Source organism: Gorilla gorilla, chromosome 7 (assembly GCF_029281585.2).
Source record: "Gorilla gorilla gorilla isolate KB3781 chromosome 7, NHGRI_mGorGor1-v2.1_pri, whole genome shotgun sequence".
Lineage (NCBI taxonomy): Eukaryota > Metazoa > Chordata > Mammalia > Primates > Hominidae > Gorilla > Gorilla gorilla.
The window spans coordinates 14,257,655-14,273,872 of record NC_073231.2 but is presented as its reverse complement, the minus strand read 5'-3'; the positions used below and the strand labels follow the sequence as shown (position 1 = coordinate 14,273,872).

Below are 16,218 nucleotides of genomic sequence, written 5' to 3'. Positions count from 1 at the left end.
TTAGGTTAATGTGTAACTAGGGATATCATGTTACATATCTGTAAATGAGTGGTAAAAGTAAAAATATTTACATTTATATTTAGATTAATACTTTGTCCAATAATCTTTCTGAACATAGTTATAGCAGAAGTCACAATTGATTCGGCTTGGACTTAATGGATGTATTACCACGGATTCAGACTTCACATGTAGAGAAATGCTCATTAATTTGGAATAACCTAATTAAATAATATAGTTTATTTAGTAATCTAGTGGCTAAAATTTAACAGTCTTCACTTCTTATATAGCCAGTTTCAAGACAGACATTGAGGGTTCTCAATTTGGTCAGGAAGAGTTTCAGACGTTTTAAAGAAAATATTATCCAAGGAAAGCAATTTTGCTAAATATTATATCTAAAAGACTATAAAAAGGGCTATTGAGATATAATTTCTAGAAAACCAGTTTGCTTTTCTCCTAAGCGTAATATTAGCTTCAAAAAAAGTGACTCAGTGCAGTTGAACATTCACTTACTGAATATAATTAACCGTCTCTTATTATAAAGTTAATACTATGGGCTATTGTGATGTCATGATTGCTTTTGGTTTTAACTTGCTTCATTTTACCTTGATCTCCTTTCCACATTTTGTTCAGTTGAAAAGGAGATGTATGAAAATGTTTATTATGGTTTCAGAAAAATATGGAGGACACTTTATAAGTTGAGGAAATGAAGAAGGCATGTTAGTGGTTTTTTCAAAAGTTAGTTTGCGGTATTTTGCATTAGAAAGTTGTTTCAAGTCTGTCTAAATATAAGTCAGGAGAACATTTTTATTCGAAGTAGCAGGAGAAATGGAAGGTGGAGATGTTCAATTTTAGATCATCTTAAAATTATCTTATTGGGAAACATTCGCCTGTATATAGAGGGCATGAAGCCACGTATCAGCTGTTTATATTAATTTTCTTATCTGAATATATTTAATCCCATCCCTAATGTCAGCTTTATTGTGTAGTTCCTTCTTATTTTAAATACCTAGTAAAATAGAGTATCAACATTTCTACCTAAAACAATGTTATATTAATGAAATTGGAGTCATTCCTCCTCTTTTGGGTGTGCTGGTATAAACTTGTCTGCCTAGTTACCACTTCTTAGAGGGTAGATTTTAGATATATATAATTTTCAGTTGGTGGTGTTAGCTTTTGTTAGGTGAGAACTCAGAACTAACTTGTTCCTCTTGCTTTTTAGAAAGCTGCTTGGATTAACTTGTGATAAACATCAGACTTCATGCATACAAAGCCTTGCTATGATGTAAGACACTGATGGTAATAGTTTTTCCAGGGTTAGGTTTTAGTTTATGTGTTATCCAGAACTTTATTGTAGAATTTGTCCATAATAAATGTTTACCATCATTTCTAAATATATATGGAATGCCTATTACCCTGAACCTAAGATAGAAAATACTGGTGTTTTGTTTTGTTTTGTTTTGTTTTGTTTTGCTTTGTTTTTAATGCAGATAACAAGTGAGAAGCGAAGAGTTAAAAGATGTGCAAATTAGTTCAGGCCAGATGAATTGCCCCTATATGAGGCAAGGTTGGTATCTGCAGTGGTGAAATTGTGGCAGTGCCATCATAGTTCTCAGTAGTTAACTTTTTCTCTTTTTCTTTTCTTTTCTATAGGTGACATGAGAATTTTTCAGATTTCAAAAAAGACATGGTTTGGCTATTTCTTAACAAAGTTAAACAGATACTTATGATATAACCCAGCAACCCCACTGCTAGATATTTACCCAAGAAAAATGAAGTTATTTGTCCATACAAAAATACTCTCTATAAATGTTGCCAGTAGCTTTCTTCATAATCACCCAAAGACATTTGGTAACAACCCAAATGTCTGGCAGCTGGTGATTGGATAAACAAATTGAGATACATCCATGTAATGGAATATAACTTAACAATAAGAAGGATCAAAGTACTGATATGTCCAATAACATGGACGAACCTTAAAAGCATTTATACTAAGTAAAAGATACTAGAATCAAAAGTTTATATATTCTGTGATTCCATTTACATGGCATTCCGTAAAATAAAACTGTGGGGACAGAAATCATATCCATGGTTACCATGAAGGGAGGGGGATTGGAGTAGATGATTGATTTCAGAGGGGCCTGACTTTTTGGTGTGATAGAAATGTTTCCTGTCTTGAAGTGTAGTGTTCACACAGCTGTATAAGTTTTTCAAAACCCACAGAACCATCTGAAAAGGTGAATTTAACTATATGTAAATTATACTTCGAAAAATGAATAAGAAAAGACACAGTTTAATAGTAGTCACCCCTTATCCAGTTTCACTTTTCAAGGTTTCAGTGACCTGTGGTCAACTGCCTCTCAAAATATTAAGTGGAAAATTCCTGAAATAAACAATCTATAAGTTTTAAATGGCATGCTGCTCTGAGTATGGTGATGAAATCTCACACAGACCTGCTGTATTCTGCCCAGGGCGTGAACCTTCCCTTTGTCCATAGATCCATGCTGTCTACACTGTCTGCCCGTTAGGCACTTCGTAGCCATCTCAGTGATCAGATCAGTGTCCTGCTATTGCAGCACTTGTGTGCAAGTAATCCTTATTTTACCTCATAGTGACCCAGAAGCACAAGAGTAGTGATATTGGCATATTGTTCCAATTGTTCTGTTTTATTAGAGATTATTCTTAATCTCTTACTATGCCTAGTTTATAAATTAAACTTTATAAGGGGTATGTATTATCGGAAAAAACATATATAGGGTAGGTACTGTCCGCAGTTTTAGGCTTCCACTTACATGATGGGGGAGCTTAGAATGTATCCCCTGTGAATAATGGGGGCTACTGTACATCTACCATATATTACAAAACACCCCCCGTGGAGACTGGGGCTGTACTCTGTAACAGTGATATTTTTGTAGTGAAATATATGACAGCTGTGCTGTGTAGCTGTGCACACTAAATGGGTCAAGTTTTGCTGCCATCTGAGTTTTTAGAGCTTTTTGGGTTTCAGATTTGCAAACAAGGGAGTGTGAATTGATGGCTGTAGAAAAAGGACCTCTGATACAGAACAAAATGTAAAAACTATTGCCAAGCTGTTTTGGATCAAATAGGGAATTTACTTTTCCTGATTTAAATCACTTTTTATGCAGCAGACACTGTGATGGTAAAAAAAAAAAAAAAAAACAAAACACATACACACACACACACAAACAACAAACAAAAAACAAACTAATATCCCACTTCCCCCGGCCTCTAGCTGCCATTAACACAGATAGTTGATGGCTTAAATAATAGTGGTTGTCCTGAGCTCCCAGACTGAACACATAGCATCATAACCTGCCATGCTTAGAGAGTTCCCTCCGTCCTTCCGTCTTCCTTTCCTCCTTTTTTGTTTTCTTTTTAATATATCAAAAAGTTCTTTCATGTGTACTGTGGTCACAAAGGCTGTTTTCTTTTAAAGTACCGGCACACTTTGCAGAAAGTCTCACTAACAGCTTCTAGAGGAACACCTCTTTTACCTTTTAATATCCAATTTAAAGAATGTATGTATTTGATAATACCCTCTTTTTTTGGCCGATGTGTATTTATTGACACACCTATTGATGGCTACAATTGTCACCACATCAGAAACAAGTACAAATGATTGGAAACCCTGCTAAGTGTCAGGAAATGGGATGTGTATCTTAGATGTTACTCGGACTAAGAGAGGTCATATTACTGCCTCCTGCATAAAGCTTTTACAAAGCTTTTATTATATGAGTGTTATATTGTGTTTTTGAAATGTTTTAGGACATTGATTGAGGTTTTTGTGTTGACATTTAATATATTACAATTTTTAAGACATGAAAATAATATATAAATTTTATGACATAAAATTATGACAAAAAAATTTTAATATAGGATAATAGAGTTGTATGTGGGGCCTTTTACCTTTTGGATTTTTTTTTTTTTTTTTTGAGCAGGAGTCTTGCTCTGTTGCCCAGGCTGGAGTGCAGTGGTGCGATCTCAGCTCACTGCAACCTCTGCCTCCCAGGTTTAAGAAATTCTCTGTCTCAGCCTCCCGAATAGATGGGATTACAGGCACGTGCCACCACGCCCAGCTAATTTTTTTGTATTTTTAGTAGAGACGAGTTTTCACCATCTTGACCAGGCTGGTATTGAACTCCTGACCTCGTGATCCACCCTTCTCGGCCTCCAAAGCGCTGGGATTACAGGTGTGAGCCACCGCACCCGGCCTGGAATTTTTTTTCACAGCTGCTATGTAGGGGTCGGGGGGTTCATTTCCATTTTCCTAAAGAATTGGAAAGCTTCTCAAATAATAACTTCGTAGTTTGTCTCTAGTTCCATACTTTGGTGAGCTTTTTTTCTTTTAAAAAAATGTTGTAACAAGTCTATAAAGATTAGAATTATTGAAAAAGTAACTTTCTTTTGAAAGAGCTGGTTTTTATTTACCTTCTAGTTAAAACATTACCAGAAGTTTAGAATTGTTAACCAAGTAGATAGTACAGGTTGGGTAAAATTGTTTAACTGCTTACTCTACAATTTTCAGGTACTACTTTTTATAACAATTTAGTAGAGTGTTTTTTCTCAAATAACTTCGTTTTGTTTTAAGTCTGTTTAAAGCAACATTAAGACCGTCTTAGAGAAACTTCTTACCAATACTAACAATCAAATACAGGATGGAAGTTTAAGAGTTGAAACTTTAGAAATCGTTTAACCTGTTCATTTTCCAGATGACAATAAAATGAAGGTTCTGTGAAGCATGAAGTGGTTTACCCAAGGTCACACAAGTAAACTAGTGACAGAGCTAGAACTCATTCTAGATCTGTTATTCAGTCCAGCATTTTTTATTTCACATGTTTCATGGTAATGAAGTAGTTGTTTGGTGTTCAGTAAGGAAAAAAAAACTTATGTTTTGGTAGTGATAATTTTAAGAGTAAAGAATATGGAAAATGGTTATTAGGGTAAAAGGTAACTTCTTATATGCTCATTAAAAACACTGCAAAGTTTCGTGGTCCAATAAAAGTTTCAGCTCTTCTGGTGAATGGTCTCTCTGCAATGTTCAGTATAGAGGTACTAGCTAGTTACCTGTGCCTACCGAATACCTGAAATATGGCTGGTGTGACTGATGAACAGAATTTTTATTTTTATATAATTTAAATGTAAGTGATGAGGGGAGTGGCTAAAATATTGGACAATGTAGAGATTATGTTGGTACTAAGCAGAGTAATGTTAGCTAGTTTAAAAGGTCAAGGTTCCAGGAGACAAGGAAAGGGTCTCTACCAGGAAAATACGCTGTTCAAACTTAGAATTTAAGGACCACAAACAACTGTGTTTAGAATGGATGTTCAGTGTTTAGACTGGCCATGATTCTAGACTTAATTGGTGGTATGGACTTTGAAGCCAGTATCATAATGAGTAGAAATATTTGATAGGATTAAAAAGTACGAAGAAGGCATTGAGAGCTGTGATAACTTTGTAATTTACCCCCAGTTGTTCTGAATATATTTTTGAAAGATCCTGGAGCAAAATAATACAGGTGTGTCTGGGGCCCATGTTTAAGTATAGCAGAATATCAGTCTGTCTGAATATTGCTTTGAGAGGAAGACCTAACTCTAATTCTTGAGATTAGATTACTTCCTGGTGCTTTAGCTCAATTCCTTCCACAGCCACATAGCTGGTTTTTAATTTTCAAATCTACTAGTGAAAACATGATGGAATATATCACCTAAATTAATATTTTATTCTTCATATAGGTTGTCAGTTTAGCTACAAGAATCAATTCATCTCTTAATTTGCTGGCACCTTGATGAGAAAACATCTATATCAGTGTTATCAATTCATGGTACTACTTAGCACTCTGCAATATAAGAGTCCCCACATTAACCTGATAATTGAGATTCTTGACTGAAGTCTTTACATGCTTCTTCCCTTGAGATGCCTGATAAGTTCAGAAATTAAGGTATGCTATGGAAAATGCAAAATGGATTCATCATTGGAATAGACCTCAGTGAATTTTCTTTATTCCTGAAATTCCCTTGGCCCAATAGCCTTTGCTTGCAAGCTGATCTGTAAATTTAAATGCTTTAAAGTAGTTTTGATGAAAATTTTTGGCTTGTTATATTGATGTGATTAACCTAGTTAAAGCTAATAATTGTCATTGTTTGTTAAGTTGTTTGATTGTTATTACTATTTGTTACTCTCTCCTTTTGCTTACATGGCTTTTTCCAGAACTCAGATTTGTTAGTTTGTGCTCACATTTTAGCCTAGTGCAGGGCCTGACAGGTAATGGATAATACTTAGTGAAACCTAAGACAATCTGTTTAACTGCCTTGACACCAGTTTCAGATGATCCCTTAGGAGAGTGGTTCTGAAATTGGGGGTGAGGTGACATGGAGAAAGGGTGACTTTCAAATGACATTCCTCTACTTTTATATAATGCAAAGTGTTACTGATAGGTTTGGATACCATGCATAATGGTTGAAAGAGAAAAGTCAGAATTTTTTTTTTTTTTTTTTTTTTTTTTTTTTTTGAGTTAGAGTTTCTCTCTTGTTGCCCAGGCTGGAGTGCAATGGCACAATCTCAGCTCACTGCAACCTCTGCCTCCCGGATTCAAGAGATTCTCCTGCCTCAGCCTCCTGCGTAGCTGGAATTACAGCATCCACCACCATGCCTGGCTAATTTTTTGTATTTTTAGTAGAGATGGGGTTTCACCATGTTGGCCAGGCTAGTCTCGAACTCCTGACCTCAGGTGATCCGCCTGCCTTGCCCTCCCAGTGTGTTGGGATTACAGGTGTGAGCCACCGTGCCTGGCCCAGAATTCTTTTTTAGCCTCTCATTGCTTTAAGAATTTGTGGTTCTATGTTCATAGTCTTTCCATGCTATTCCATCTCAACAAAACCAAATGACTTATTTTTACAAAACTAAGTCTACCTTCATCCTGTCAGTTTCTGAAGGGGCAAAAGCACGTACAATGTTAAAATTGAGATAAGTCAGTAATCATGACTTCTCCTTATTGATTTAAGTTTTCTTCATTTTTACTCAAAAAGTAATTTTGCCTTTACACTAAGTGAAAGAGAAGCTATTTCTGACTACTCCAGAAAAATAAAAAGAGCTTTATTTTTCAGCTTTAATAACAGCTCTTTAACACATAAGCCTCGTATTTCTCCCTCTCTCTCTCTCTCTCTCTCTCTCTCTCTCTGTGTGTGTGTGTGTGTGTGTGTGTGTGTATCTTTGCTTCTTTCATATCATTACTATTTTACCAGTAAAAACAATTTAGACTTTGGAAAGTAAACATTTTGGCTTACTTTTAAAAATTCCATTTACTTTTATTTTAATAGAAAATGTTTTAAGCCATCTATTTTCTTCATTCCTGGTTGCTATTATCTTGACTATAATTTCCTAGTTTCCTTTCTGGCTGATCTATTACTAGTCTTTATCTGGATGTTATTAAAGAATATAAATGCTCCATAGAGCACCATAGTCTCAGCCAGAATATTTTCAGATTCTCAGCTAAGGTGAAAGAGAACTGGTGCTTTGGCTATTAAGTAAGTAGCTCAGATTTGTTATCAGAGTGTGAGGGGCTCTAAATTCATTATGTTAGCTGTTCCTGCGAGCTAGCATTTGAAAAATCGCTTCAGCTGTTTATGGATTGTGGTCCTTGGGCACCAGATAGTGGATGCTAGAATGTATTGCAGAAAAGCTGATTAAAGTACTAGGATCTCTAGCAGGAAGAGTAGAAAGTCATTTGTAATACCTGTGTCTGACTCTGTTGGATGTACTTAATATATTTCCTTTTGAAAGCTTTGGTTTATTATCAGCTTATCTGGGAAGGAATAGCATTTTTGCAAAAATGTGCCTTTTGGTGAAAACATCAATAAACTATGCTTGATGAGAAGTTCAGGTAGGGAGAGACTGATTTGAACTTTTAGGTTCCCAAATACTTTGCAGTTTTATTACCACTCTTATTGGAGTCATGTTTCACTATGACTTAAATTTCAATAGTAGCTACTTTTAAGTTCACAGTTTTAATGTGTTTTTACTGTCTATCAGGGAATTTATACTTTAAAATGTAGACTGTCAAAATTTACTTTTTTTTTTTTTTTTTTTTTTGTTGCGCACCTTCCTCTCCAACAAAAGTTTGCTTAAGTACAGTATGGAAGTATTTTATGTAATCACAAAAGTTGCTGCTTTTTAAGTATACTTTGCACTCCCCTTGTTAAAATATTGCAGTATTTTCTCATTACTTTCAAAGTAAAGTTCAAACTTCTTAGCTTAGAGAGACATTCATGATGTTTCCATTTCTTCTCTGTCTCGTCCATACCCATTCCCCTGTGAGTGTCCTTTGCTTCAGATACACAGAGCTACTTACAACCATTCCCCTTCTCCTTTCTTTCACTGTGGTAGCTTCCTTCTCCCTGACCCTGCTTCACCTGAGGATTACTTGTCCTTCCTTCAAAACTGCTCAAGTTTCCCTTCTTCCAGGAAGGCTTCCTTGACCCCCAACTACCCTTCCAATCATTAATCCCATTTACACTGGCTGGTAAGCTCTCTAGCATTTCATACGATTTCTTTATACTCTACTGTAATCATTTATTTATTTGTCTGTCTCCTTTAATAGAATAATATTCCTTGAGGTCAGAGATGATAGTGTCTTTCGCATTAAAATCTGGCATACAGGCCTATTGAACAAATGTGACTCTACGAAATTAATACATTTTATAGATACATTGCGTAATTTGATTCACTTTGATCCTGGTTCTGTAGACATTTGGGGGCATGGGTTATGCCATTTTCCTCACAAGGAGCTTTTAAAGTTGACTCTCTAACTTCCATATTGCTACCTAAAATGTTTCACAAAGGTAGGTCTTGGGCTTTGGGAGGGCAGGAACTTAAATAGATGGAGGATATAATGAAATGACCTTTACTCTGTCAGTTGGCTAAAAAATCTGAAATACAATTTATGGGAAATCAGAAAGACCAACTCTATGACCATGAAATCGTATATTCTAGCTTATATTCTTAAACTTATAACTTTATTGGTATACAAAGTTCTTTTAAGAGAAAATAGGTATTTAACAACTTTTTACTTTGAAAATACCTGGTTATAGTTTTCAGATTTTAACCTAATCTTAATCCAGGAGGCAAGACAAAATTAAAGCTAAAGAATATTTGCTAATAATGGTTTATAGCATTTAAGTGTGTATTTGGTAGCCTTGAGGTGTCTTTGTAATATTTGCATCAATATTCTGCATTCTTTAGCAAAACAAAATGCGAAGTCCATATTTACACATAAGATTTTTTAAAAGTTACTTAATATTATTTCATAATAGAATAACATTTTCATTTAGTCTAATGTTTTATTATATGAGCACTTAGTATGTGCTTTCATGTAATTATTTGTTGAGATACTTTGTATAATTATTTCTTTAGTGATGTAGCAAACTAAGTCAGTGTATTATAGCTGAATCATAGTCCTGGCTGTTCTTTTTATTTACTGAAGGAACAAACACTGTATTATTAACATTCCTTGTCCTTCAATTGAGCTTGCAAAAGAAATTTGTTTGTTAGATCTTGAATACCCTAAGAAATGTATTATGGATGGTTTTTAATTATATTTCTATTTTCATCATTTGATATATTTTTAAAATCTTGTGATAAAATAGAATGGGGAAAAATTACCCATGTTGCAGTAGTTAGATATCTGCTCATTCTCAAAGACCCCAACCTCCTTTTAAAAAATATTTTAAGATTTATTATATGTTAAAATTGGTGTTGAATCTATATGAAGTATTAAGATTACAGCATGTCAGAATATTATTGCCATTTAAGAATGTATTCACTGTTTTGGTTTTTGGAGCACCGCCTCCAAGAGGTTCATGGCATTTGGTACGTAGTTCACGTATTTCTAATTCTACAGACCTTCCCTATCGAGTCAAAGCCTTCGTGGTTCTGATATTTGGATTTTCTACTGCTATAAAGCTCAACAATAGTAATTAATGTTTTTTTTTAACTTTCCATGTCATTACCAATAAAACTTCAGTTTTTAGAAGACTAGTAATTTGTACCTTTAAAGAGCCACATTATTTTGCTTTTGTCTCAGAATGTATTATGCTTCACAAGTATACTGTGACAGCCTGAATAGAAAAGGGGGGAGGGGACATTGTCTTCAGCTGGCATGCTGTTATCAGAGGGAATGTGTTTCTGGACACGAGATTTAGCATTCATTGGTTGTCTGAAGAAAGCTATTTCATCTGAGGATTGGACAAGAAGCTGCGTCAATTTGCTGCCCGTCTCCAAGGCACTGGTGATGCTGCCTTCACAAGCTGGCTAACGTCACGGCTCCATCACCCAGCGGGGTGTGGACTCTCTTTTTCTGTTCTTCTCTATTTAATTCTCTATTTGCTGCCTACTGCATTTCTTAATCTGTCTTCTGCCAAATGCTAACAGCATGATATTTTGCAATCATCTAGGTGAATACAAGAAAGACGAACTCCTAGAAGCTGCTAGGTAAGTGATTCCATTCATTTTAAGTGTGTATAATGCATTAAGGAAGAGAAGGAGGAGGGCAGGTGGAGGACTATAAAAAATATAACGTTATTGTCTTGCTTGGATTTTATGCAATTATGCAGATACTAAATCTTTATATACTTTATATCATTATTGTATATAATAAAATCTTTTCATGTGGTGATGATTTTATAAGGTTAATTTTATTTGGAACATTTCTTAAGGTACCTGCAAACCCTAGTTGCCCAGCTTTTCCAACGATATTCTTGGAGTATTTAAATACCTATATCTTCATTTTCATCTGAAGATTTTTCTAGCAAAGCTTGAATGAAGAGCAAAAAGTAAATGTTAAAATCCTCATCTTTTTTTTTTTGTTCTTGGTCGTTTATAATTTAATTGATTAGCTCTTTACAGCATTTTGTATGTATTTTTAACTCCAACGTTTTAGTCTATTTATCAGAATAAAGTTTGTTTGTAATTAAGAAGATGACTTTATGTAGATAAAGAAAACAAAAATGTAGAAAGCTACGTTATTTAAGATATACCACTATAGGGTAATTAACAGGAATTAATTAGAAATATATTAATTGAATTGAATATTGCAAAAGAGATTTATTGTGATCCATGTAAAAGAAATCAAAGCAAACCCATATTTTACTCTCGTGTGAAAAAATTATGCATAAGTATTCATAAGAAGCTTTGTAATTTTAGAGGAATTGACTTACTACCTTTTTATAGGAGTGGTAATGAAGAAAAACTAATGGCTTTACTGACTCCTCTAAATGTGAATTGCCATGCAAGTGATGGGCGAAAGGTAAGTTATTTTAAATACAATCCTCTTTAATTGCAATGCTTCAAAATTTTGTGAATGTGGCATATATATATATATAAGCACGTATACCTACATGGCTTTATTTTAACTGGCATCTTTTCACTGTAAATGAAATGCTACTATATCTGTTATTGGCAGTTGTGACACATTCATAGAAATGGTGAAGCATGGATCTTAAGTAAGCCTTTTCTCTTAAATGTCAGACACTGCAAGTTATTTGTTACATGAAACTGCAGTTTTGTCGGTGATTAAAATTACAGCATATGCTCTTTTCTGGGTATGATAATGGAAACTGGAAATATGTGTGTCCTATTTACCCATCTTTGTTAAGACATTTGTGTTTTTGATTTCTTATTTGGCAGAAGAAGATTTGTTTGCTAGATACCAACACTTTTTCTATTAAAGCTGAGAAATTGCTGTTAATGATTTTTTTACATCTATGTAACAGCTCTGCTCTTTTATTATTATTTGTACTGGCTAAGTTTTAGTTGTGGAATATTGAAAGAAAATAGATTAAAACAGAGAGGAATATTCTATATTAATATGCAGTTGCCATAAATGTAAGGTAATATATAAAATATACAGCTGGCAGCTTCATTATCTACTTTGTATTCTTGCTGAAGATAGACTGAAATGTAATCCTTTATGGCCTTTGGTAATTGCAAAGTTTTGTAGTGATTTACGTAATAGACATTGAAAACCCATGCACTCTATACCATTAAGTTGGTTTTTTTTTAAATGAGAGTTAATTTTTTAATGTTAACTAAAAACCTAAGACATTTTTAAAGACACATTACAAAAATTGAGGAAAATTATATGTCTGATATTTAGGAATGAATTCTTTTGAAATTATTGACAGTGAAAATGTTACGGCAAATATCAGGATGGATGGTACCCCTTAGAAATAATAAATTATTTTGCTTTTAAAAAATTACTTTTCTGTGAGTGATAATTTTGCAGATCAGATTTTTGCAAGCTTCCCCACTTTTTCTCTATTTTAATGAAATCCAAAAATAGTGGCACGGAATTGAGTCCCTCGGAATATAATTTACGTTCATTTGTTTTTGTAGATAGCTTATATATCGTTACATGGCCCAGTGAGTATTTTGTTTCTCTGGGTAATTTGGGGAGAGACTTCTACTTTCATAGAAGGTTAAATTACACATATCAAGCTATAAACTAGCAAAGATTTACTCAGCACTATTAGTTACTCTTGGGAAGTGTTTCTAAATGGTAACTGTTCATTTTTCCTTCAGTTTTGAAGTTGCTTTAGGGAATTTCACACTCTTGTGTGCACTTGAAACTCCAGATTTTATTTGGATTCTCCAAGTAGATAAAGTGATTTCTATCACTGTGTAGAAAAGGGCCTTCTTATCTGTGGTTAAATGCAGCTGTTTTTTAGACAGAGCTTGTTTCGCCCGGCCTACGTCAGTTTTCTATAACCGTTTTAATACTACAGAACTTTCGTGAGATTGCTACAGCCGGAGTCGATTTCTGTCACGGCCTCATTCTCCCTTCCTTACCCTTCTACTTTGACAGCCACATTCCTAGTGCAATAAATCATAATAATTAAGGAACATGATCCCTGATATTTAACAAATTCTCTCTTCTCCCTGCTTTGTCTCCTACACAAATGTATAGAACTCATTTATTTTTCCTTTTCCTTAAAGGAGAATATACTTCCTTTAACTAGAACCAATGTATTCCTCATCCAAATTCTTGTGGCTCCTTTTCTATATTACTCTGTGGCACTTAGAGTTCTTTAAAATTCATAAATATCTTTTTCTTTTACTCCTCTATTAGCTCTTCTTGTATTTTGCACCAGGACCAAGGCTGGCACTTTGCATATAGCAGAAGCTTAGAATACAACTCTGTTGTTCCTTGATAAACATAATTTTATCCTCTGAGTGAGAAAAACATCTACTCTTTGCCATTTAGAAAATTAAGTCAGAAGTATGTGAATGCGATATTTTATGTTTTTTGTAATATTATTATATTAATTTACTTTGGGGTATGGTTAACATGAGGGAGAACTGTATATTTTATAACGTATAGAACATTTTTAAGAACGTACCTCAAGCATTATTATTGTACCAAAAGATTCCTAAAATATAAATAATGCAATAATGTTCCAAAATGTACTCATACTTTTTTAGATTATCAGGTTTTTTTTCAAATTAAATTAGATAGAAAAAGAAAATTAAACTTAAGCATTTATTAGGTTTTAGTGCTATGCATATAAGAAATAATTAACAATTGCTCATCTGTGTGGTTTGAATTAAATAATTCCTATTTAGATATTACTCTCATTTACGGCACAGAGTAATTCTTATTAAATGTACCAGTTGCAGTAAAGCCACAAGGTGTTAAATGTTCTGGGTGCTAATGGAGATTGGGACAAGATCCCTTAGTTATGTCAGTTTGTTTTTATTTTCTTCCTGTTGTTATCAAGAAAACAGGTAGGCAAATCTAGCTGCTAAAATTACAAGTATCTGTCTCAGTAGATATGTAGTCCTTGTTTAGAACATTTGCATGTGTTTATTTAGAATTAGAAAGTCAGATTGTGTATTAATGAGATGATAAAGGTACTTTTTCATATGTAGTAAATCAGGCATATAAAGTTTATTTCCTGAATTTCATTTTAGAACACAGCGTAGAACCAAATCCTTTTTTGGAAGTTCCCTAAATTACTGTATTATTGCTTAACTGAGCCCTTTTCTTAGTTTTTACTACAGTTCCTGGTTTGTAAATTTAAAAAGCCCATGAAAATGTTAATTTTGAAATGTTTTTGGAAAAGAAATGTCTCTTATACAGTGGTTAGTAGGTGGGGAATTTGCCTAGAGATATGTGGGGGTTTGAGACTTTAAGTTTTTTTTTAATGTAATATGTGGGATTATACAATGAGAGTGTAAATTTTAAGTACTCTTAATTCTATACTGTGACTTGATGATTATCTAATTAGGTAATATGTGAGAAGTTAATATTTTATTTCCCAAAGACAATTGTTTTCCTAACCTTTAGAATTCTGAAAATTATAAAACATCAATAAGGTTTTATACAGTTTATATTGTTACTATGCTTTTATTTTACACATAAATCAAAATTGGCTCTTGGCTACACTAGAAATTTTATTGGCTTTTTTTTTCCCAAAAGCAGAATTTTTTTTTGTTCTAAAATGCTACCTTTTGTTGTTGCTCTAAAATGATACTTGCATGCAATTATATACGTGTTATAATGATGACCACTTTTAGAAACATAGGGACATAGATGTTATTTAGTCATCTTCTACCTTCTGCCCAGTATGATTAGTCATAACAGTCCACAATTCATTATTGCCATTAGGTGAACCAGAACCTGAAAATAGGTTGTTCCCTTTCTAGAATTCTTTATTCCTGTATTTTCAAACTTGGATTTTTTGACCTTTAATCTCCCTTTACAGTGTTTTGTATCAGTATCAGATGTTTTATTAGCTATTATCCACATGTTCTGGCCTTGTTTGATGTCTAAATTTAAGGTGGTAATATTCTCTTGTTTTCCAGTGTTAATTTTCGTAAGGATACCTTTTATAATAAATGAAAATAAATATTTGAATAAAATTAGTCCAACAGTCAACTCTTTTGAGAGTTCTTTGTGGTTCCTCTCTGTGTTATCCTTTTCTAGGTGTCTTTATCCCCTTCCAAAATAAATGTCCAAAATTGTCCATTCCTCATCTTAATAGGCAATAGGTAGGGGTTAGGGACTATTGCACATATTTCCAAATAGAAATAATATGTATCTTTGAATATATCTACTCTGCCTACTGTTGCTACTAGTATATGTCACCAATTGAAAGTAACTAATATTTGATAGGTGCTTTTAAAATAACATCTCCAATGTAATTTTGAGTATTTCAGGTTTCCCTCTGCTCCTTTCATTCATTCATTCCACCGACACTTAATACCTACCATGTGTAGGTCACTGTGCTTAGTGTCATGGGAGATAACTATATGGTTGATGGTACTGGTTAACGGGGAGCTCAAACATTGGTAGAATGATTAAGACATTATGGAAGACATTGAAGCTAATGCATTAAAATGATACAATATTCCTTTTGCTGTGATACAGTTATAAAGTGCTGATTTAAGGTGACAGTGTTTTTTCCTGGCCCTTTTAGTTTTAACGCTTTAGTATTTAGTATACCCTTCTGTAAGAAACCACAAATTTAGATGAACAGATAATTGGAGGAACATGATTTTAATTCAGAAAACTTAAGGATTTCTTTAAGTGTCAACTTTCTGTAAATATTTGCTTCCAAATAGTTAATAATGAAGATGACTGGAAACAGAAAAGTAAAGTGTTTGAAAACTACTTTCAAAAGGAAATCAATCAGAAATAAAGTAGAATTTAGTGAATTTAGTGCTGTACCTTGAAGACACCATAGAAGAACTGTGATAGGGCAAATAGACTGTAAGGTCAGAGGGATTGGGTTCTATTCTGCTTTCCAAGTGTGTGTCTATGGCTCTAGAGTTTTTAATTGACTCACTCTCAAATGGAAATAACCATACCCTTTCCACGAGGCGTTTGAGAGGATTAAGTGAAATAATGTGGTCAGTATACCTAGTACAGTTTGTAGCACACAGTAACCTTTAGAAAATCAGATTCCTACTCCTTTGATAATTTTTGCTGAAACTTTCAAATGTATCTAGAATGGACACTTACATACTTTTTAAGTACTCCAGTGTTCCCCTTCTCTCCACTTAAATGTCCTTATTATCCAAGCTCTGTCCCAGCTGGCTTTGGATAAAATAACCTATAGATTGCCTTGTAATCTATAAAGCATATAATTTAATTAATTCAGTTGGAGCTTGGCCTTCCCCTCTCTTCACCCAGTGTCACATTTAATA

General features: G+C 33.8%; 1 protein-coding gene across 3 annotated transcripts in view; it reads left to right on the top strand.

Moving 5' to 3' along the window:
* TNKS (tankyrase) overlaps positions 1 to 16,218 on the top strand; it is a 217,022-nt gene that overhangs the window by 107,392 nt on the left and 93,412 nt on the right. For all 3 annotated transcript variants that reach the window (XM_055349107.2, XM_055349105.2, XM_055349106.2), the window contains exons 4-5: positions 10,467 to 10,503; positions 11,242 to 11,317. In XM_055349107.2, coding sequence (XP_055205082.2) covers positions 10,467 to 10,503; positions 11,242 to 11,317 — 113 coding nt within the window. The remainder of the gene's footprint in view (positions 1 to 10,466; positions 10,504 to 11,241; positions 11,318 to 16,218) is intronic.